This window comes from Centroberyx affinis, unplaced genomic scaffold, assembly GCF_046629955.1.
Source record: "Centroberyx affinis isolate AG114_WGS23_722 - 3 ecotype Tasmania unplaced genomic scaffold, CSIRO-AGI_Caff_v1 ptg004190l_1, whole genome shotgun sequence".
Taxonomy (NCBI): Eukaryota; Metazoa; Chordata; class Actinopteri; order Beryciformes; family Berycidae; genus Centroberyx; species Centroberyx affinis.
In genome coordinates this window covers 304677-330127 of record NW_027281942.1, presented here as the reverse complement: position 1 = coordinate 330127, position 25451 = coordinate 304677, and the positions used below count along the sequence as shown (strand labels likewise).

Below are 25451 nucleotides of genomic sequence, written 5' to 3'. Positions count from 1 at the left end.
GCTCGCGAACGACGGCCACCACCTCACTTTCCATCCTCCTCGTCCTCTTCTGCCTCCTATTCATTATTGCCTCTCGCTCGGCTACACCTGCCTCACTGTCTCTCTTACGTCTTCACCTCCCTCGCTTCACCTTCACCTCCTCTGCACTCCTCCCTGTCTGCTGCTCAGTGTTTTGCCCTGTGGGCTGGGGCTCTAATTAGATGCACTGCTGTTCACATGTTGTCAGAAGACAGAGAGACGAGGGGTTGAAAGTGTGGAAAACAAAAGCAGACCACGCTCGGTTTCGGCTCCACATGGCGAAATGTACGACTCTGGTAAAAGACTCCCAGGTGTGAGTGTGTGACGGTGTGAATGTGAAGCAGGGCGGAGCTGGAAAAGAGCGTGCGCGTTCGGTAAACCCTTCAAAACAAGATGGAGCCTTAGGGAGAGACGGCCTGCTGTGTTGTGAAGAGTTCCTGTCACGGTTACAACGTGTCTTTGACCAATCAGATTGCTCGGCTAAAACAATCAAAAAATGAATATTGACTCCCTTTGCTTATTAGAAAAAAAGATTAACTTGATTTTTCTAAATAAAAAATAAATGTTCAATAAAGTAAACCAACAAACAAACAGATAAAATAAACCCATACAAATGTTTAGTTTAATATCTACTAGACTGAAACAGATATAATGAACTAAAATTGTTGGAAGTGACTGTTTTTGGATCTATATCTTAACGTATAGTTTATCTTGTTTTGATCTAAATTAAACATCCAGATGCTAATCAAACTAATATATTTGAACTGCATTGGCGTTATGAGCACAAACTGCATACATTTAAATTAAATCACTTCATGTATTTTCACTCTTTCAGTCCATTTCAGTATTTAGCAGAAAAATTCTCAGATTATTTTTACTGTGGTTATATAAACCCCTCTCAAAGATTACTTCAAAGATGAATGCAATGGACTTCGACTATACATTTTTAAATTGTATTGTATAGAAGGTAGTACTTTACACTATGGTACACGGGGTAATTACTGTGTAAGTATATACAAATTATTAGGAAGTAATTGGTAATTTCTGGTAATAACAAGTAACTATTTGTAATTATAATGTGTAATTTCTCTGTTAAATGCCGATAATTTCTGGTGATAATTATTAGCAATAAAACAGTACTACATTAGTGTAGTAAATAAGCAATCATTACTGAATAATTACTATGTAATTATTTATTAATTTCTTCATTTGCTTACTAGTCTTTCCTCTAGATACTCTGGTTCTGGTGCTTTCATCTGTTTTGTTCACTGCACACGTGTTGGTGAGTTCACACACCAGATAAATCAGATGCATTTTTAAATATTTCAGATGAACAAATCAGTTTTACTTCATCATATATTCACCTTTTCCTTTCACTCCAGCTCTGCTCTAGAGCTCAAGTGAGGAAAGAGGCGTCTGTCCTGCCAGACGCCTCACACCAAACCTCTCAAGTGTTGCTCTGGCGCTGAATTCCAATACTGTAAATAAGCATGTGTGACTCAAGGTGAAAAACAAAAACCCATTTCAATAATTCATACATCATTGCCTCGGTGTTGTCTGGCAAATTGATACACAACAAGAGCGTTATCTCTCCACCATCAACCCCCCCACCTCTCCCTCCCTCCCCTCCTTCCTCCAGTCTTCATTGCCAGTGATGGGGATAATGAAATGACCTGTATTTCATTTTTCGAGTATTTCTCTGCAGCTAGGACAGAGGAATCTAATAGAGTCTGATGGATTTTGGCCTCTTTGCTCTCCGCTTTCTGGCAATACAAAGGCCATGATCTCCTGTCTTGGTAATCAGTCTGCTCATTTGGTCCAGGAGGCCAGACTGTGCTCATTACAGGACCGGCTGCCGGCTCAGGAACAACAACCTTGCGTCTCTCTCTGTCTGGCACACTGAATGTAATCCAGATAAAGAGGCTGAAAGACTGTGAGGTGGACTCTGTTCAGCGTGATTCAAGTAAGACATCAAAAGTGACTCATGGAGGGCATGTACAATGGAGTGTAATTACGGGTTTTTGAAGACCAGTACCAATATTTTTTGACTAAAGACTTGCTAGACTAAAGTTGCCAGTGGCCAATATTTTGCGCTTGATATTCAGTGTCTTGAAATTGAAATTTTCATGTCAAACAATTACAGGTATTCAGTGTTTCCTGCATAATTGTCTTCCTGGCAGGGTGGAAAAGCCTCTAAAACAGCTCTCCAACTCTCCACTAAAACCCTGAGTAATGACATTATTTTAGTGTTAGCAGCTCTTTAAGGCAGGGAGATCTAATGCATCTATTCAATGGCAGGGAGACTCTGGGATACTGTACATGAGGCCTTTCAATTAAGAATTATCTTAGAAAAAAAACATAATCTAGTTGTAAGTAAAATATTTGTTTTTTTGTCACACATGGATTAGCCACTGCAGCTGCACACACACACACACACACTGCAAGACTGTCACACCGGGCGAACGAGTATCACTCAGTATGAGGTGAGAGAGCGCTGTTTCCTTAGCATTGGGCAAACTTAATAAATGACACTTTCCAGGACTGCTTTGCTGACTCCCTCTAGTTGGAAATGAAATATTGACTGGAAAAATATATTTTTTTGTTGTGCATAGATTAGTAGATTAGCCACTGCAGCTGCAAACTATGAGACAAGGGGTGAGCGAGCATCACTCAGTATGAGGTGAGAGAGTGCTGTTTGACAGACTGACCCACCTCCTGATGAGTATGTCTTGTGCCCTGAGAAAAATAACTTGCATCCTTACACAAGTTTATTCCAGTCCCATTATTCAAATTGTGAATATTGCTGGAATCAACATGAACATGAACTACATGAAAACAAAAACTAATTAAAAAAGCTTAGCAACTGTCAACTACCTGCAAGACCCCATTAAGCGATGAGTGCACTAACTGATAATGAGGTGGTATCAAACTGCCAAAATCACAGGTGAATTTTGAAGCCAATAAGGAAGTGGCGGCAGCAGCAGTTTCTCTAACGTCCACTAGAGGCCGGCTCAAAACAGACTCCAAACCGCCATCCCCAACTTCATGAAGTCAATGAGACCACAACCCAGCTTCTCTCTCAAAATATAAAGTCAATACTTTTTTTCGACAAGAGGTTATGGTCTCAGTAGCTAATTTCTTCTAATGTGTGTCCTGGTGGTGATTTTCAAAATAATAGTGCCCTTAACAGGATTTAACGGATATAAAACAGGGTTGTTTCCCTAGTGATTGACAGGTCGTCTGTCCAGTGATCGACAGCTCGCCAATTATGAGTCAATAGCAGCCGGCTCTGCAAACGACCCAAACTCCACCCTCGGCCTCACTTTAGCTGCTCCGGCTCCAAAAAATGTCAACATGGCGGCAACCATAAACACAATCTCCAGGCTTCAAACCGGCCCTTCAGAAGCCAATAGGTGATGTCACACTCACTACCTCCATCTGTTTTTACAGTCTATGGCTAGTATCCTTTATTCACAGATTTTGTGATTTTAATCACAACAACAATGTCAGGAAACTGTAACACATCAGTTCTTTCCAGCAGAAGCAGCAGAGCGTCTTGACAGTGATAAACACAGATTCTCCCTTTAAAGGAAGGATCCCTGTCTTAACAAAGTGTGTGAGTTTGAGCTTTACACAAAAGGCTCACAGTAAACTTAATAAACTGGCATGGGAATTCCTATATTTTCCATTATCACTTCCATGGAGCCGGGGAAAATAAAGGAACTTCTGCAGTGCAATTTATTCAAGAGCTTTTTTTTTTTTTAATTGTCAAGTCTGCCTTTGATGGAAAACTGGTCTCCTGAATATAAATAGCTTTAAACTGTCGGGAGAGGAATCATGCTGAGAACTGCTGGAAAATTACCAATGAATCTGACAATCTGAAAAGACCTTTAAGCACAAAATAATTTCAAAAACCTCTTTCCTGCCTCCTGCATAATAATTATGTTTCTTTTCAAAAGAGAGAGATGGGTCATTTCATAAGAATAAGAATAGGCCTTGATTAGTTTAGAATAGTTTTGGCTATGGGTTTTGTTCGGTTTTAGGCAGAAATGCAACCTGTGCTCTGGTCAAGATGACTCACTTTTAATCTGAGTCAACAAACACTGGATCTAGTTGAGTTTCAGTCTAAGCTGAGACCAAAAACAGTCAAATCAAAATCAAGACAATGGCATTTAATTGGCAGGATACACTACGTCTTATATAACTGCATTTCAATGATAGGCTAATAAATATGGCTTAACTATTGATATATTTAAATTAAATTAAAACCAAAACCAAATTAAAGGAAAAATCCACCCTTGAATACTTGTATAATGTTAGATATCATCAATCTGTGATGTTTACTTTTTGAATTTACTTTTTCAGTCTACCCACTTTCCCTCAACCTGCCTCAGTAAATGAAGGGAATAATAAAGGAAAATGAAGGGAAATTACTAACTGAAGCAGAAGTAGATTCTGCTTCAGTTACTAATTTCCCTTCATTTCCCAGAATGCCTTTTTACAACCTCCAGAGAACGGACGTGAACTTTCAGCTGTACAGAGAGCAACAGCGATAGAGTTAGCGATGGCGTAGTAAGAGCAAGAGGGTGATATTTCCAGCTGAGAGTTGCACCTGTTATTCAAAACGCAACATGTCTTGCTGCTGCATTGCATTCTGGTCTATTGAAGCTACTGTGAGTGGAGAAATTGGTCTCTCTTCCTCTTCTATGATAGATTTCTCTCTGTATGATTGTTGAATGTTGGTGCAAAATGGCGGCAAAAACCTGATGTTTACCCTTGATGTTTTAGATCACTGAAACATTTTCTGCTATCAAACTCCATTGTAGCTGCACTGGAAATATCTCAATGAGACATCACATCATCTACGTTTGGCCAGTTATCCGCAGGAATAAGAAAAATACACCACCAAACAACAAAGGCGGATAGAAATGTCTAACATTGTTAAAGTGTCTTAGGGTGGATTTTTCCTAACAAACAGAGCATCCCGCCGTGGCCAAAACTGAGACAAGACCAAGTCATGTGAGCCTTGTGCCCAGAGATAATTGAGGTTGAATCCCCCGCCTCTGGTGCCTCATGTGTTCCCCCACTGGCACTGGATCGAATTTTACCAGAGCCTGTGCCAGATCTCTCCTGTGTCTCCCCTAATCTGCCTCTCCACTGTCTAAATATAGAATAAAAAACACTAAATGTGAGTGGACCACCCACTCTCCATTAAAAAAAACATAACCCAGAGACTGGACTTGAGAATAGAGTACTACATCCCTGCAGGCTACCAGGCTTTGGACAGCTATACTCCATGTTGGCAGCTATTCAATAATACAGTACACACTCAAAAACTGGGGTGTCAAGGCTTCAACCTGCATGTACAATTCCCTTTGGTGCCTTGAGAAACGACAGAGAGAAAACTTCAGTACAGTTCAATAAACCTCCTTTTCTATCAAATACATCCTTGTTGAAGGTAGAATTAATACCAAGGTCAAACAAGCCGGGCGTCAACATCCAATTCAATTTTGTGGATCTGCAGAAGAACAAGTTTAGCTATAGAGTTTTGTTTAAAAATGAGATATCCACCATTTGAAAAAAGGCACAACTTCTCTTTTTAAAAATGCTTGACAAAACTAAATTCTGAGGGATAACAGCTAAGTCAGTAGTTAACAAAATAATTACAAACTGGATCCTCAGTACTTTAGAGATACTGAATGATGGACTTCAGGTAATTATTTTTTTTTTCAGTGTGCAAGCATTTTGGAAATACACTCTTCAAATCAAATACACGTGCACGTTTTGCTTAGTGATATTAATGGGTAGAAAGCATGACCCATCTCACTATTCCTGCTTAAAACATATTTTCGGATCTAAATGGATTCGCTCAATTTAAAATGTGTTTATCCAGCCGATGTTGTGCGGCACAAGGCCACAGCCGCCTCATTATTATCAAGTTTCCCAGACAATGATCAAAGCAGGCAAACCAAGCCCGTCAGCGAGGTTACATAAACAAATCTCAAAAAAACAGAAAAGAAAAAAAAATTTAAATATAGAAAAAATGAAACAGCCAACCTGAGGATCAAAGGATTGCTTGAGGAAGAGGTTAAAGGAAATTAAATTGTAGTCATACTGCATATCTCTGCATAAACAAAACTGCAATTTGGTATTTTTCCTCTTACTTCAATTTAAAGCACACATGCTCATTTATATGTTGAATTTAATGAACCATGGGCCCTGGAAATCTGTAAAAAAAAAATTATAATAATAACAACCTATTGTGTATTTTCAACAATACACAAGCGTCAATGAGACAAAAAACATTATTTTCTTCTTACTAGAAAAACTTTTTGCATGTACTTTTGATCTGACAACGGTGATATAAAAGCAGACATTTAGCATCAATGAACATATAATTAAACAGGTAATAGTGTAACAACTTGGTGTTATCACTGCTGCTGATTATTCAACCACTAAAGCTAATTTGCCTGGTCCTAACCAGACTCTTTGACCCGAGGAGTCTGGGGACTTTCTTTGATGTTGTGTACAGCGATTGTGTCACCATTGAGGAGGCAGGTGTTGTTGTGATTGGAGCATTTTCTTTCCTATTCATCTTGTTATTCAGTGAGTTGAACCCCTGAACCCCTCCGTCCTCTAAGGGGCGATGTTCAGCTGACAGAACAACAAAAAACAACGAGCTTGACCCCCATCCAGCTGCAGCTCATTTTCCGCTGCTTGGTCTAGACGATGGTCATCAATATTAAAATAATAAGGTAAATTCCAGGTTCGTAGAAATGTAATGATGATGCCTACCTTTGTTTGAGTGACATATCTGGCAACCAATTAAATTTAGATCTCAAAGGTTGAGCGAGGTCCAATTAGAGCCCATTGTTCAGCTCCGTCTCAGGTTTCTACACCGTCACTTTCCAGCTACAGCCGGATGGGAGGTCTAACTCGCTGGGCTAAATTCTGCTGTGATTAACATAAGAATAGAGGGTGGTGAGGGAAGGTAAAGCTTGTCTGATGACCTCCGGTGCACTGGAGCAGCCCACTGTGACACTAACTGCACTAATTAAGGACGAACTAATATAAGGCCAAATGAACCCGTTTCTACATCTAACTGAATCTGAGTGTGAATCTTTCTGGGAAAAGAAAAAAAAAACAGCCTAAAATTTTAATTCTATTGCTTATTGAGTAGTTTAACTTCTCTTTCTACTGCCTTTTTAAAGTTAGTAACCTTTAGAAGTGGAGCGCTGCTCATGTAAAATTCAAACAGCCTTGAAGCGGACTCTGTCTGTCAGTGTCTGTTTGTATCCATGACGCCATGTGGGCCTACCTGGGAGACAGGATTCGTGGACATTTTGACACGTTGTTGAAACAGCACGCTCAGAATGCGATTCTGCTGCTCCAAGTCAAACACACGCGTCCGGAGCTTCACACATTCCTCCTTCAGGTCCTAGAGACACCCGAAAAAAGAGACAAGTAAGCAAGTGATTCTACAACTGACTGTGACCTTTTCAAAGAACTACATGTGTTTCACAGTCGAATTTAATAGCTACAGAATATTGTATTCATGCAAGATATAAATGCTCTAAATCCTCTTTAAACTATGCGGAGGGAACCAAAATTGATTATAGGCATATTTCTTGTGTTTCCTCTCATGACAATTATTGTTTCAATTAGAAAACATTTAAAGGTGCTTTGTCTAGCATTTGCAAACATCAATATATCATCAGCAAATTAATTGTAATACCATGGTGGAGGCGATTGGGAGCCTCTATCTCGCACAAGTAGTATTGTTAGTGCTTGTGTTTGTCAAAATGAAGACCACATTTCCCATAAACCCCATTGCTTTCTCTTGCAAACAGGATGCGGCGACTTGTCCGCACCTCCCTGATATCAACCAGGTACGTTTGTTTTCTCTTTGGCTTTACTGAAGAGGATAAACATGTTGTAAGTGATTTTTCCATCGGCCATTCACTCCTTTCACCATCTGCAGAAAGCTGTTTGCTCGGGAAGAACAGCTTCTCTTTCCTGTTTTGTGCCGTAAAGCAGTCCAGCAGATTTCCCTCCAAATCTGACTCAGCGGTCCACAATATAAAATGTAGTGTAGAGGCTGGTAAAGGCTGCCAACTATAGTCTACTAATGTCTCAAAATCAATGTGGTAATGATTTATTGATGTTAAAATGCTACACGCTGCACCTTTAACAACACTAGTATGACAGCTTTAACCACAAAAACCCTCACTGATAATTTAGACTTTCTTTTGCCGCAGTTTGATGAGGCAGGACGTTTTCTGTTGATCATTCTTTACATCGCTGACACGCAGCCGCTCATCGCTGTGACAGTCATCATTTCTCTGATTGATTGTAATGGCTGACTGGATTAATGAAGCTTCAATACTACATAGACAAAGACAAACCTTCTGCGTGAGGAGCGCTTGGACCACCTGATTCGCCACCTTGACGAGAGACGGGGAAAGAGAAGTGAAATATGTTCAAAAAATATATTTTATTTTATCAAAAATAAGGCTGAATATGTGATTGATTGGTCTGAAAAATGAGTCTGGTTATTATCTTTCAATGGATCATATTTCACTAATTTCTGTGGATGTTTGGGATGCAGAGAAACCATAAAATTATCTAAAAATAAGAGAAATAATTCAGTATAAACATAGAGAATCTTGTATGTTTTATTCATCCTTTCTTATTTCTCCTGTCTTTTACTTCTGTTTTACTCCCTTGTTGCGATGTTGTTGATTTTACTAATTTGTCTCGGTAAAGCACTTTGTAACATCGTTTTGAGAGGTGCTATTTATTATTATCACTATTATTACCAATCTAGAGCTGTGTGAGTGCGAGTTTGAGTGCGAGTTGCTGTTTTAAGAGAAATTGACCAAATGTTGCATCACAGAGTCAAATTTAGTAACAGCACATTGCCTGCAGTCAGTGTATCTAACTGGATCTTCTGACATGTTGTTGAGAGCGTATGGGTATTAGAAACTCGAGGCGAAAGTACATAAGTATAAACAAATACAAAAAATAGTCATGAGAAGCGAGAGCAGCTATTCTTTTGCTTCATCTCTTTGCTTGCCTTGATCTAACGAGAGGAAAAATTGACCTAACTTGCGCTTTTTCTCTTCTATGTTTTCAAGTCTCCATAGATAAAGGAGATGATGAAGAAATTTCAGTTTAGTTTACTTTTTATTACGGATTTCAAAAGAAAAAGTATAATCTGAAATACGGGTTTTCCCGGGTTATTTCGATATTTGATGGGAAAGCATGCATTATACCTTGAAATTGCAATAATAAATAGGTTTCCACTTTTTTTGTGTGCCACAAAATGATTTCCCTCCACCTCTTTCATTTATCTGTCAGAGACACTCGCCTCAGCTCATTCGGACCATGACAGGTAGCATTCTGAACGCTCGCCCGAAAAAGACCCATACACATAATCATAACTCTCAAAAGCAGAAGAAGAGAAATTAATCCCGCAGCAGCAACTCTGAAATTTCTGTCCTCAACCAGAATGCTTTAAATTCTCATGGGGGCAGCGATCTCCATGGTAACAAGCCCATTAGTGAAAAAAAAAAACAGTGGAGATGGAGGATAGATGGAGAGACTATCTAACTATTGTGAGGAAGGGAAGAAGAGGGAAGAAGGAGTGCAGTAGGAGTCGTTCCTCCTGGGCAGGGAGGCTCACTCCTCCGCTCAAACCTGCTCTCCTTCCCAAATCGCCAAAAGCTCTATTGTCTGTCTGCTTCAATTAGAGATGTATACTTCTCTGGGCTTTTCCTCTATGGACCTTGCTAACTCTATAGATAATAGTGTGTGTGTGTGTGTGTGTGTGTGTGTGTGTGTGTGTGTGTGTGTTAGCTCAGAAACTGATAGTCATCTCAGATTCTTGTCTGCAGCCTCAGATAACCCTGTCTGTCTGTCTCTGGCGGCCTAAAGTTTAAATCAGGTATTGATGGAGCATTCAGCATAATTAGCTTCCTAACTTTGTTGATTTTCACGTTTTCACCTCAGTTGAAGGATTTATCTTGTCTTCTACGGGCTGAGAAAATTCTACCTTTCTTGGGCTTATAAGACCCTTTAAAACCTCATTGGATGAACTCACAAATGCATGGTGGTCAAGCTAAAAGCAAGGCTGCTAGTATTGGAGATATGAGGTTTTCACCCAACAGAGACGATATTGTATATGGTGACAAGGTTTTAATTGCTTATGAAAATAAGGGCTAAGACTGACATGGGATAGAATCAGAAAGGGGTAAGTACAGACAATTTCCAATAGAATACAATAGAAACTTCTTTATTGTCCACACATATGGAACCTTTCCTTTGGCTTTACTATGGCAGAATTAAAACAACAGACAAGATACAATAAATACATCATGAAATGCCACATGATTCAGGGACCACCAATTGTCACACTGAAATGAAAACTGACTTTTTCATACCATATACCTATTGGACAATTTATATATTCTGTTTGACAAAAAAATGACAAAAATATATTTTTCTTGTATTTTTATATCAAAATGGCGTTACTTTTACTTTCTGGAAAATGCTAAATCTTTGGTGGTGACATCATTGTGTACCAGGAGACAACATAAAAATTCCAACCAATAAAATATCACAGATTTTTTTCTCTTCTCTCCCTAAGTGATCTCCCATTGGTTTAGACTTCTGAATGATCCCCCCCCCTGCGTTTTGTCCCGCCCCAATATCCTGTTTCAACAGGAAATACATCACATTGAGGAAGCAAGATGCTCCCAAAATGCAGTTTTATTGTGACTTTAAAGTATGTGTGCATGTGAAAGTGCTGTATAGAGGAAATAATCTCACTCACCTCATCCAGACAGCGTTCATACTGCTTCCTCTGGTTGTCATTTTCCATCGATAGAGCAGAGTTCTCCGCCTGTAGAGGCAAAACACCGACAGACCATATAGATCACTTTTGGATGTGCTGCCACATCATTATCAAAATATAATGCAGCAAACTAGTCTATCATGTCTTGACTAAGCATCCGCTGCACGTAACATGGCCGTGAGACACCAGTTCAAACAAACTGAGTGACTAACATAAGCTTTTGATCCTATTAACTCTTCTTTGGAAAGTAGCCTAACAATATTTTGACATGAGATAAATGCCCGAAACTTGATCTTTTTTTTCCCCTTGATGAGTTGCAAAAGTTACACCCCATCCTCCCTCATGATAGATAGATAGATAGATAGATAGATAGATAGATAGATAGATAGATAGATAGATAGATAGATAGATAGATAGATAGATAGATAGATAGATGGATGGATGCTTCACAAATCAGTGTGTGGATATTGGAGAAACAAACCTTCTACATAATGCCACTGACAAAGCATCAATTTGACATGTCATTAAAGGAAATTTTATTCTAGCAGCCTGAAAGCATCTTCTGCCTCGCACGTTCAATAGCGGTTAGCTTTGATCCAGTGACCGTCTCCCCGGGGGAACTGTGGGATTTGAAGTCTCCCTGAGTCTCCCCCCAAGGATGCCGCTAAATGCACGACACTATACATTTCAGGTGTCCAAACTTCACTCTGCAGAGCTTCCCAGCATCTGTGAGCCTGACTTTAAGGTACCGCAGGTGTAATTCAATTACCGATAGAGGTTTTTGCCTGTCAGGGAACAGAATCCATTCCGGGAACTCAGGAGGTGACTTTCCAGTAAAATAATTAATCCAGTAAATCTTAGCTACCTAAGCTAAGCCTGTCGTCACCGAACTCGCCAGGACAACAACTTTGCAGAAAACCACAGCAGCGGATCGCAAAAGGGAACAAACGGTCTTCCAGGAACCGCTTGCCTCTCGCTTGTTCCACATTTTCTGCATCGTCTGCAAACTAACCGAGGGCTATACGGCCAATGGAAATCACGACAGTATATTACCTGGTTCAGTAGCACTGGTTGGCGCCCATTAATTTCCTCGAGACCGGTCATATTAATCCACACAAGAGCATGGAGATTTCTGACTTAGTCTTTTCTTAGGAAGGACACCTCAGGACAGTGGGTGTTTAAAAGGCCACGGCTCGGCCTGGAGGCACGGAGGCTGCCAGACCGGCCGGCTAAAGGTCAGGGAGATCCAAGTTATGAGCCTGAACTTTAAGTGCTTGAGCCTTATAAAATATGTGTTGTGTGGGCCTACATCTGCTATCGATGTGATGGTACTTCACCTTTACAAATGAGCTTTATTGATTTACACATTATACATTGCCAAAAAAAGAAAAAAAAAATCAGTTTTAGCAAGTCACCTCTTAATCTTCATCTAATCAGGCTTAACATCTTAGATTCCCTAAAATAAAAAAAGGGAAAAAATCTGCCAATTTCACTTTTTTCCAATGCTATTAAACACTTATATTTAAATTTTTTTTTTTTGCCTATTTTTTGTCCTATTTTAGGGTAATGTGCCATGTCTCAAAAGTATAATTATCGCCGTGCTCCTGTCTTCCTAGTTCTTTTCAGATCCCGCTGCAAATGACTTTTCGGGTGAGGAGAGTCAGGGCTCCTCTTCAGTCAGAGAGTTTACTTATGCTTACTTATTTATCCTCTCACTTTTATTTGTGGGTCTTGGAGCAAATTGTTCATGGTAGATTATATGGACGTGTGCCGTAATGGCTGGAAAGTAGTTTCAAACTAAATGGAAAACCCGTAATGTTCCTCCGCTTCAGCCTTAAAGTTTAATTACAAACGTGGATTAAAATAAAGGCAGCCACCATGAAGAGGCAACGGCTTGAAAGACGCAAAATATACTTAGAATTATCCATTAGGGTCTACAAAGTAGACAAGGAAATTGATGTAATTTAAGGCGCCAGTTTATCTAAGCCATCACCACTAATGACAGAGTGGTTATGCCTGCATTCTTAAATAGACACGCAGAGAAAAAATATAGCACTGATATTATGTGAACCAGGCTTTTGATGGATCACTATATTTTCAGTAATTCAGCAAGGATCCATGCTGTTCATTATCTGAGCCTGCACCCAATCATCATCAGCTCATCAAGACGCAGGGTGCAACGTTAAAGCTTTTAAATGGCATCTAAATCTAAATATTTTAAATGTGCATGTAATTGACCAAAAAAGTATTTGCTTGTGTGTCAGTTTCAGTATAGCTACATGCTATAAGATGAGGATCTATGAATATTTTTTTGTGCTACAGTGCTTCATGAATTCTCCACATTTGTTATCTAGTTGTCCAGAGATTGTGTTGCATTACTGAGTTTAAGCCTCTAAACCAGGTTTTAGCTGTAAATAAGACGGTGCTTAAGAAAGGACAATCATGGTTGAATAATATACAGCTGAAGAATATAGAAAGATTAATCACAACAGCTAAAACAAATTCATGTTCACTGAGTGCTTCACTGCACTTAAATTGAAAATCTACCTTTAAAACAAAGTTTATCTATATGATTCCCACACATCTTGGATTTATCAGGTGCGTGAGAGGAGCCGCTCTGTGTGTTTCTTCATGTGTTGTTGTGTAACTCTTTTCACCATGCACAGTGCTTAGGGGAATTATGGTCTGCACTGTTGCTGCACAAGGGAAATCCAGTGTGCACTCGTACACCAGGCAGTATGGTAGAGGTCAAACAAGCATCAACCAGCTGGAGGCTGGTGGCTGAACATCCACAAACCAGGAGAAAGTTTAGTGATTTTCTAAGTACAGTGAGTGGCTAAGGCCGTGGTTACACCGGTCTTTTCAGTGCAACTTCAGCAATCCGAACTGTCAGATCTGATCTCAAGCTCAGGTCACATTGACGGGTCTCCATTTCCCCTGGCATAGATAACCTAGATAGTAAAATGCTTAAACTTGTAGCCAACTCTGTTACTACTCCAATATGTCATATTTTCAATCAATGCCTAACCTATGGGGTTCATCCAACTGCATGGAAGGAAGCCAAAATTATTCCACTTCTGAAATGTGTAACGGTCCCAACAGTCGGCCAATAAGTATTTTACCATTATTAAGTAAAGTAATTGAAAAAATTGTAGTGGTGGATAACTTTTCTGACAATAATCTACTTTCTAGCTGTCAGCATGCTTACAGAGAAGGCCATTCAACAAGCACCGCACTTGCACATATGACCGACAACTGGCTAACAGGCATGGATAACAAGGAATTAGTGGGAGCAGTAATGTTGGATTTCAGTGCGGCATTCGACGTAATTGATCATTGGCAAGTTACAGTGTTATGGTTTCACTTCCAATGCAACATCATGGTTTAAGCACTATCTCTCAGGGAGAAAACAGAGAGTCTTCTTTAATGACAGCTATTCTAACTGGAATATCACAGACTGTGGGGTTCCACAAGGCAGCTGTCTTGGGCCTTTGTTATACTCCATCTTCACTAATGATCTGCCGTTGTGCGTAAAAAATGTCAACACAGTTATGTATGCCGATGACACCACTCTGTACAGTGCTGCCTTATCTGAGCAAGCGGTAACTCACACCCTAAGTAATGCCCTAAGTGACAAGTTGGTCTGAAATATTTATTTCTAAGACAAAGTCCATTGTGTTTGGATCCCGACATATGTTGGCCAACAACCCTCGACTACAGTTGGCAAAAAGCACCACAAATATTGAACAAGTAAACACAATAAAACTTCTGGGCGTAACTATTGATAGTTCACTATCCTGGTCTAAACATATAAATAATATTGTCACTAAAATGGGAAGAGGAATCAGTATGACTAGGAAGTACTCTGCGTTCATCACTCCCTCAATAATCAAAGTAGTTATTCAGTCTTTGGTTCTGTCTCACCTAGAATACTGCCCCGTAATCTGGTCATCAGCATCAAAATCTGATCTGGAAAAGTTGCAGGTTGCTCAAAATAAAGCGGCTCATCTGGCACTCGGTTGTTCATACAGGACAAGTGTTAACTATATGCATGCACACTTGGCATGGCTGATGGTTGAACAGAAAAGGTCCGTCATTAGCACCAACAGCCCGTCCAGCTTGGCTCATCAGATACATATGGCCTCTGGGCATGGTTACAGCACAAGAGGCGCAGCCTCTGGTCACATAATGCTCCCGGCTCCAAGAACGAATTTTCGCAAACTTACTGTCACATATAGGTCAATAGCACTTTGGAATTCTCTGCCCAAAGATATCACACCTACTGTTAATAACAAAATAACTTTCAGAAAGCACACAAAGAAATATCTTGCCAAATAACAGGTTAAGCACATACCCCTACATGTATGTCTGATTGTTAGGTTATGTTATTTTATATTTTCAAACTCTTGCCTTTGTCTATCTGTTTAGTCTGCTTGCTTTAGGATCACTTTATATCTATTAAGTGTTTTTTTTTTCTTCTTTGTTATTATGTTTAAGTGTACTGTTATCTGTTATCACTTTATCCTTAATGTCACTCATTTGTATATCCGCTTAGCTTACCTGATTGTTTTTTTTTTTTTTTTTTTTTTTTTTTTTTTTATCTTAAGTTGACTGTACTTTCTTATTGCATGTCTGTATTGTATTTCTATGTTCAGGACCCCAGGAAGACTAGAGGCACATCCATGTGCTTCTAATGGGGATCCTTAAATAAACATAAACATAAACATGTGTCCGCACATGACACTTGTATGCGAGCTCTGTGGTCAGATACAAGTTCGGATTTGTTTCTTATTATAATCAAGAAACGTTTCGCTGTTTGCAAGACAAGCTCTTATTTGTTCTTGTTTTTTTTTTTGCATTTTTAGCAGTAGAACTCACAGGCAGCAGTTGTTGAGGAGAGAACAGAGTGGCTGAATAACTTTCGTATGAGGAAACGTACTTTCGACTTTGTATGCGTCCAGCTTCGAGATTAAGAGGCAAAACAGTCACCTTAGAGCCTCTGTGTGCGTGTGCGTAAAAGGGCGGCCATGACACACATCAATGGGGGCGTGGTAAATTAAAATAACGGTGTTGCTTGCGAATGTGGCCGGATTTATGCCCGCACACAACTGAGATCCCATAGAAATGCGAGCCAGGCCGTCTCAGAATGTGGATTCAGATCAGATCTCAATGCAGCCAAGATCCGATCTGAGAGCGTACACAGCTGACAGTTAATGCGAGCTGCCGTGATTGGACGCGTCAAATCGCACTGAAAACAGGTGTAACCACAGCCTAAGAGAATCACTGACCAAGAGTCAAAGTAGTTTCACTCACTCCAGTCTTGCATATTCCACCCCGTTCCCCCCAAAGACCGCAGCGGCAAAATTAATTCTGTTTTTTGGGTGTATTTCCCCTTTAAGGTATGCTGTGCAGTGGATGTAACAGTGTGATCAATAATGCCTGTCTGAGACCTCTCAACAGATGGTACGTCCTATTACCTTTCTGCGGGGAAAGGTGTGAAAGGGAGGAACATTCACTGGAACACTGACTCCAAATGTTAACTACCCTGTCAGCATTTTAATTATCGCCTCCTGGAGATGAATAAGTCCCTGTTCTGCTGCTGTTTCTTTTTCCCCCCGAAGAGTCTTCTCCAACCAAATGCGCTCTCATTTTCTGTAATATTCCTAGATGGATAGAGGTACGATGAAACAGTAATTGTGCTTGTTTATTTGTCATCTACATGTGTTTACAAATGAGGCGACCACACAGATTAAACTGCTATTCATGAATGGCACATGGCAGTATTTACTTATAAACATAATTGAGAGTAATGAGGGTATTTCTGACAAGGTAATGCTTTTGGTTTCATATGAATATATGCGTATGAATGACATTTTTCATGCTCCAATGTTCTAGAGCAGTGATTCTCAACCTTTTTCACATCAAGGACAACTAATTTAGTACACATTAGAGTCACGGACCCCCATTTGATGAGATTTTGTCTCTCGGACCCAAATCTGAGAATATTTTTATTATTAGATATGATTTTGTCCAGAATTCTATGACTATCTGTGTTGTAGGTAGAGAGATAACAGTGAAACTATGATCAAAATAGTCATTCTTCTACATTCTCTAATTGTGTTAACTTCTTGTCAATTAAATAATGGTTAAGTTTAACAATTCATCAATTTGCTGGGGACCTCCTGGAACCTCCTCAAGGACCCCTGGTGGTTCCCGGACCCCACGTTGAGAACCACTGTTCTAGAGGAACTGAACAGGTATTTTATCTTGGATTTTGATTTAAGCGAGCCTAGCCCCCAGCTAATTTAAACAACATATAAAACAGTCTGACAAATAGCAATTTGAAACAAGGGACAGAGAGAAAACAAGTGAGTTTCAATTTAATGATCTGCATGACAACTCAGGGATTATAAAGTCAACCATGGATAAAACTAATGGGGGTTGGAAGTGAACTAAGACACTGTGTCATCTCCTTAGCCGCCTCAGGCCTATTAGATCCTCCAGGAACAAGAAAGAAACAGGAAGTGGTCAGGTGGACTAGTGGTTAGACGGATCATCCTGTAACCAGCAGGTCACATGTTCGATACCTGGAATAACCAGGGTGTCAAAGTGTCCTGGAGTAAGACACTGCCCGCTTATTGTAAATCTCTCTGGATATCAAGTGGAATACAGATTTAGATGAATCAATAGGTACTATAACTTCAATTTATTGATCAGTATGCAAGAGATCACGGCTAAAAAGAGGGATGGGGAATGGGAAAGTGGTGAGAAAAGAGATGGGTTGAGGAGGCGTAGGAAGTGGACCATGCAGCGGACTTTACCTCCAGGGCTCTGAGTCGCTCTAGAAGGGGCTTGGTGTCATTTGAATTTTCCTCCGACCCACCGCCGGCCTGCGGCGAGCCGAGCCGCTCCGCTGTGGGAGCGGGACCCTCCAGACTGTCCTGCTGCTTCCACATTTCCTCCAGGAGTTTGTCCTGGAACGCAGTGAGAGGATCAGAGTTGCAGAACTTCAAGTAAAAAAATGATTGCGTTTTAACATGAAATAGTCAAGGTCAATAAAGGCTTTTTAACTTTAGGAGAGTCCTTGGATTTTCTCTTCTCTTTTCTTCACATAAAAAAATTATGATATGATAACATTCACCTATTTAGCAATTTGTCATATTTGTGGGGGTGTTCATCCCCAAAATAACCCTGTTTCCTTTTCCTATAAGACACCATGGCTGCATCCTGGTGACTAGAATTTATTCATTTTGAAGAATACAGAATTTGTGACAGCTCAAGATTATGAGAAAGCATTTCACAGCGGATTGCTTCACCAACAAAACAGAGTATGCAATGTGCTTCGATGACTTTCTCTTTAAATGTTTGCTATGGTGCAACTTGCCCACTTTTGAACAATCCCTCCCTGCGTTACATCCCTCTCCAGCATCCTGTTTCAACTGGAAATATGTCAAATTATGGAAGCAAGACACCATCGAAATGCCGATTCCTTGTGACTTTAAAGGATAATGCTGGTGTTTTTGTGCCAATCCTCTAGGTATCCCCTCTCCTTTCCATTGTTCCTGCTGGTGTCTGCATACAATCAGCGTAGTTGGAGATATCAAGGCTCATTTTCCCCCCTTCAGAAGCGGCTATTTTCTGCCATTCAATCTTGTACACAGTGTGAAAACCAACTTCCACAGACTTGAAAATTGCCCGAGCTAGATAATCCATCACAGTAACCATGAAGCCTTAATATGGTTTTGTGAAACTTTCTATATTATCAATATTTCATTGTGCCCACATTGAGTGTTTTCATATCAGTGTTGCGTTACATTACGCTCTGCTTGCTGTCAATCACCTGACACCCACAGGACGAAATGAAATAATCCCTCAAAAACACATCGCCTGACAAACTCTATTGTCAGATCCGTGTCTTCTTACTCTGGGCGTCTTTGTTAGGCATGACAGCAGTTAATTTCAAGCTAGGTTTGACACCGTGAAGTTTGCCTATTAAAAAACGACGAAAAACAAGTAAACGTTGGAAAATCTCATTTCATACAGCACGCATTGCTAAATGATTGGGGAAATATAAACAAGACATACAGTAGAAAGAAGTAAATGGCCTGTAACTCTAAATTACATCGGTGTTCTCGTTGAACCAGGTGGATTTTTAGCATCGACTGGAAGAATTGTTTGGATGCATAAAGCTCAGTGGAACATGGTGATTTCCAGTTTGCTGCCTCAACCAGGCGGATAATCACTATCGCCTGAATGGGTGTATTGTCTGGATGCATAATGATCAGTTCAGGCAGTGGGACGCATGATATACAATATGCTCTGTGTATGCTCATACAGTACTATAGATGCACTTTATTAAAAAGTGCAACACACTGTAAAATTTGTGTTTATTATGCTTCCATATTGTGGAGTGTGATTAATTTTGTATGCTTTTTTTAAACAGGAGATGTTTTGTCCTTGTCTTTTATCCAAATTCATACTATTTTTGTTGATGTTGATATTCTAATATCATTAATTTGCTACAGTCATTCCATTTCATTCATTTAATTCCATTTTATTCTATGTTTTATTTCACTTGACTTGTCACCAGCTCTCTTCATACTTGTTAGCATCGTCTGCACAAGATGAGAGGATGAGGTGTTTGTTTGCCTGGTGTTTATTGACCTGTAATGCAGGTTTGCATTATTTACCATTTTGCATTTAACATTTAATTATTGTAAAATATCAGGAACCAAATGTTAAAAAGCCCTTCAAAAGAAACATATAAGAAGTACGACAGACAAGCAAAGGCATAAAAAGAGGGGGAAAAAATTGATAGGGTTGAGTTACATAAGACCTCAGACTAATTAGAATGTATTATGAATTATATGAGACTTATTTGCATTTGTTATACGGTTCATTAGTTCTTATGTCTTGCACATTCACCCATAGCGGCACTACCCATAAATTGCATTTCATGAGAGCTGAAGATCTAAAGTGTGTGTGTGTGTGTGTACGTATATGTGAGTGTGTGTGTGTGTGTGTGTGTGTATAAAACAGAGGAGAGTGTGGCAGGGTGGGATGCGGGGGTGTGAGGGTGTGGGTGGGGTTTACAAACTGTCATGGCTAAAAATCGATTAAGGTGCATCACACTGAAAGTTTTGGAAACCACGCCAAACTCAGTCTATACGGTCTGCAGGGAAGAATCGCTCTCTCATAAATACCTAGATATACATTATACACTACACAAGAGAACACAATAATCCTGCCACTTACTCCCTAATCCTCGCAAAGCATATTATAAATTTGAATGCTGACTAGGAGCAAGAAGCCATAATGCGAAAAAGAAATTAATTCCACGGTGAGATCAATAGTATATCTAATGCTAAATCTTCTCTGGGGTTTTGCTAAAGTGTTATTACAGCAATAATTCTGCAATTTGGATAATACAAAGTAAAAGAATCAATTGTTCCCATATTTTCTTGTTACAGTTCTGTATTGGCTTAGTGCAAAAAAAGAAAAGAAAATAGTGCCTGAAAGACGGTTCCACATAATCCTCTATGCCAATTCAGAGCAATTTCACTTCAAAGTTTGCAGACCAGATCTAAGTTGATTCAAAGGGGGAGTAAGCATCACTTTGTGTTAAAATCACTCTAAAGCAACCAAACAAAACAACTTTTTTCTGAACTCTTATAATTCCACTGGTTCTTGTCAGAGGTGTGACCAAGTCGACTTTGCTCAAGTCCCAAGTCAGTCTCAAGTCTTGAGGCACAAATCTCAAGCCAAGTTCCAAGTCTAAATGTCAATTACCAAGTTTTTTTTATGATTATTGCAGCCAGAAATGCTTGATGCTTTGCAACGGCTTTTCTCAAAAATTGCGATGCAATTTGCAAAGTTTTATGTGCTCTTTTTGTGGTAGAATTGCGGGAACTGGGAAAAATTGCAAGCAAAAATGAAAAACAAAAGCGTTGCGATGGCGTGAGTTACCACAACACGAAATGCGACAATAGGTCCAAATCACAAGCGGTCTGTTGATTTGGCCATTTCATGCGGAAAAGTTGCGGCAATTTTGCAAAACTGTAAGCTCTCGCAAATATTGCAGAGATTTCTTGAATTTGTGTTAATTATTGCGATCGCAAAATCGCAGTTTCCTGGAGGGACTGAAATGTAGAAAAACCAAGTCAAGTCAGAACAAATCAAGTCCCGGTATCAATTTACTGTAATATCTTAAAGAAAACTAAATATCTAGGACTTTTCAATGCAATATGGTTTTAATAGGATAAAAACTTGGTAAGAGCATCATGAGTTTGATTTCTATAATCAGTTTCAACTTCAATAAATTCAGTCTTTCCATACAAATTCAGAAAACAGAATTCATTCGTCTGGTGGAACAAATCTCATCACTTTCAATCTAAGTCATTTACATAAACACAAGAAGATCTTTTGTCAAGACTTTAGAAACCTTTTCAAGTCATCAAAGTATAAGTCAAAGTCGAGTCCAAAGTCACCAGAACCCGTCTTCTCTTCATGCATCAAGTCAAGTCTCAAGCAATTAAAAGTGTGACTCCAATCAAACTCATGTGACTCAAGTCCCCACCTCTGGTTCCTGTTTATTTGTTTATTTGTTTATTTGTTAGGATCCCCATTAGCTTTGCCCTAAAGCATAGCTAGTCTTCCTGGGGTCCACATTGTACCTTGTATGCTTTCATGAGGTCCAGTGGATCCACGCTGGGGCCTTCCAGTGAGTCCTGGTTCTGTAGTAGCGTTCGCACCGTCTCCTCCATGCTGCGTTCAAGAGAAAACAGGTGAACTGGTCAGAATATAATCCATTGAATGGGAGATTAAATGCATTTTATCTCAAGCGCTACGATCCCAAATATCCATATCAATAAAATGGCGGTTTCTCTTAAAATTCATCTTCCAACGGCGGGGGATAGTAGTTGTCTTAATCAACAGTTTACTCTGAAACCATTGTAAGTAATCGTTTTTGACAAGGTGGAGGCTCAAACTGAACGGTGGAATTAATAATGGCTGAGGCACAACCTAATTTTCCCAGTCCAGTGGATACAGTAATGAAGTTTGCTAATTGGATGCAAAGGTATGGAATTGTTGGAATATGAAGCTGATGGAGGCTCCTAGGTTAAAGGGGTATTCCACTTTTATAGAACATTTTCACGTTTTAGCATTCATACTGTCTGTATATGAGATTATGAGATGTGGCCACTGCCAGTGTTCCGGCTTTTTCCACATCCATTCACTTACATAAGTTTTCTGTGTGGTGATGTAATAGAATTATGAATATAGACTACAAAGATTACATAAACAACTCATTACCAACAAATTACCCATTACTCAGCTGTGCTCTGTTATTTCCTTCTGTACTGATCCATTGCGTCCAAATTCAACACTTTCTTGAGATGAATAACATTTCCTGAATTAGTAATAAGATTTCCAAACACCCATAATACTCCGGCTGACATTTGTTCAAACGGCTTCCAGTAAATCGGTGCGGTCTTGCTTTCTGATTTGTAATTGTTTTCCCTCGGAGCTGTGTATGCTTGAAAGACACTGACCGTGTTCCCCATAATGTCGTACGCAGTGACATTTTGCCCTGTCACTTCCACAGTAACTGTTTTCCCTTGTTTGATGCGAGCGGCACAGCCATTAGCACAAGCCCGCTGACTGTGACCGCGCCACCGGCAGTCCTGCCCGAACTCACTGCCACTGACCTGAAACACTCCCAGCAGGGGGGCGGGTTAATGGGCCCGAGTATGCTCTGACTTTGACAACAGCAAATGGCAAACTGACTCATTTGATGTCAGCGAAATGTGAATATATGCGTTTAAAAGGCCAGGTGTGAAGCGAGGATGTCATCCTGTGCTGCCGGAAGGGTCGAGGAGAGGCGACGCTGTCAGGGTTGGCGGTTTGATTCCCACTGGGGAAGCCCGCCATGTTAAAAGTGTATGCACTCGCGGTACTGTGAGGCACGTTGGAAATAAAAATGGAATATGTTATGAAACTTTAAATTCGTGCATGACTAACTGCGTTGCTCAGTCAAATATTTGTGTTTAAATGTTAAAAAATGCTATAATTAGCTGTGATTGGACATGATAAAATCCAGTAATCCGCTTCATGCTTGGATTTGTTCCAGTATTGTTCGTCCTCAGGCTCGATTCCCTGTGAAATATTTGTCCATATACAGATAAGCTGCATGTCAATCGACAGCTGTGGGGAGGAGAAGTAATGTTGTGTTGATAGAAAGCAGCTCACAGAGAATGAGGTTCCACTTATTACAATTAGGCCTACTCTAATTATTATTCTTATTATAAGCAGCAGTAGTATTGGTAGTAGTAGTAGTAGTAGTAGTAGTAGTAGTAGTAGTAGTAGTAGTGGTATTAGTGTTATAAACAGTAGTATAAAAAGTTCTTAACTATACTTTCCCTATGTTGATATTTACTTCACCTACACACTGCTGATTTACTGTCCTCTGATCCGATTCAGTAGCTTCACTTCATTCACCCTCTTATAATAAATTTATTTGCACAGGACTTTTCTAAAAAATAATGTTTACAAAGTGCTTTACATACAATAAAACAAAGAGACAGTGATGTAAAGATACCACAATAAAGTTGGATAAAAAAGTATGGAAAATAGCAAGGAAAACAAGAAATGGTAATGAGTTGCTTTAACTTATTATCCCTTTGTTGTGTCCAAGTTTTCTGTATCTATATTTATTTTGAGCAGGACAGTTCATCAACATGACCATCATCACCATCAGTGTCTTCACCATCTCCAAACCAATCTGACTTCTACCACTCATCTTTTGCTTGATGCCATCCAGTTTTGCCGCAATTGAAGGATCATTAAAGTTATATTGTTCATCTAATCATAAATAGATTGTACCCATCTGCAGTCAAAATTCTGCTTCAAACCACAAGCAACCAGTAGTGTGGAGTGCAAAGGTTAAAGCCACAGCACCTAGACAATGGATTCAACAAATCTTCTTGTGATCCTATATATTAGAGAAGTGGTAGGTGAGATTATACAGTCTGATATCCTAGGCTGTCTCTTTGTACATAGTTCAGTTTTGTTTCACAGCATCCTCAGCATCACTGCATCAGATGAAGTGCAGCAGTTACCACAGTGCATCATGGGTCTTTCCACAACACCGTAAGTTTTAGCTGATTGCACCTGTGGAAATCACACGCTTCCACAGTGATATTTCATTAATTTCTCCCCTTTTTCCACTCAAGCGGTCATCACTCACCCCATGCTGCTTTCCTACTGACTTTCACGGATGTTGATCGCTACCGACGCGGCGCTCATCGTCCTGCCTTCCACAGCTGGGAGTTAGTCATCGTTGCGTGTTTGTGAATGGGCACTGAAGGGAAAGTGGGTCTTTGGGTCTCTCTGCGGACCATGTGGGAAATAATGTGAAGCTGAGTGCTCCCAGAAAGGAAAAAAAAAAAAAAAAACAGCCTCCCACTCTCTGTCTGGCTCTTCCCTAACAAGGCCTCTCGCTCTCCAGGCCGTCCCGATCTCATGACTCGGGTCTGGCAGGGAAACGTCTGGCTCTGTGTGACTGCAGCCCTCTTCCCTCTGTGCTCAAAACTCATTCCTGAAACGCCGCAGAATGAATGTTTAATTTTTGCCTTTTGCTCTCTCTTGGTTAAGAAGTAATGCGATTTGGCTTCACGCTGCACTGGGGCCGCAATGTGGAACTTCGACACAAAGATGGTATTGTTTTCTGAAGTATTTTGTTGGTTGTTTATCACGGCATAACTCACATTCCCAACCAAACCAAACCAGACTGACATCTAATAATTAGGGTTAGATGGTTATATATCAGGATGATACAGGCCTTTTAAGAGAAATCAGATATTAGCCAGTCAGTGATGGAGGTGAGGATCTGATTTTAGTCTTTTTCAGTCTGTTAAACCTGCAAAGAAACCTGCATCACCCTGCCTTAAGGAGCTGCTAACCAGCTTACAAGAATTTAATTGTTCTGGGTTTCAGTGGAGAGTTTTAGTGTCCCATGATGGTCTACATGCTGTTTCAGAGTGTTTCCACCATGACAAGAACACAACTCTGGGGGAAACACTGAAACTACTTGTAATTTTTTGGAATGTTGGGGGCAAAGGAAAATGTAAAGATGTTATAACGAAAATATCGGAAATCATTAACATAAATCTAAAAATGTCGGTATCAGCATCAGAAATCCAAACACGGCATACTCATTTTGGGATCTTTTTTTTGTGTAAAAATTGTCAAATTTAAGCAAAAACTGTGGTATTGCATCTGTATCGGCCTTGAAAATCCCTGTTATTTCTTTGTCACAAGGAGAATTAGTGAGTTGCCTTTCATTTGCATAGCAGAGAGAGGAGTGGTAGTCCTGCTCATTTCACCAATGGATGAAAGAAGTATTTTCTTCCTAAAGTGGTTCAAGTAAAAATGGTTCACTGAGTCCTCTGGGCCGATCCTGACAGTATTTCGAGCCAGTTTGAAGATAATGACTAACGATAATGACTAACAAGTATTGACACCCAAGTCATTCTGTTGTCTGTGTTGGCCCTTCGATATCTGGCAGATGATCTATGAG

At 39.9% G+C, this 25451-nt stretch overlaps 1 protein-coding gene across 1 annotated transcript in view; it reads right to left on the bottom strand.

The window, feature by feature from the left end:
- LOC139664025 (nck-associated protein 5-like) overlaps positions 1-25451 on the bottom strand; it is a 70522-nt gene that overhangs the window by 26705 nt on the left and 18366 nt on the right. The window contains exons 3-7 of the mRNA XM_071542829.1: positions 21547-21637; positions 17695-17847; positions 10853-10921; positions 8424-8462; positions 7337-7456 (exon numbers count right to left, since the gene is read on the bottom strand). Of these exons, the coding sequence (XP_071398930.1) occupies positions 7337-7456; positions 8424-8462; positions 10853-10921; positions 17695-17847; positions 21547-21637 (472 nt within the window). The remainder of the gene's footprint in view (positions 1-7336; positions 7457-8423; positions 8463-10852; positions 10922-17694; positions 17848-21546; positions 21638-25451) is intronic.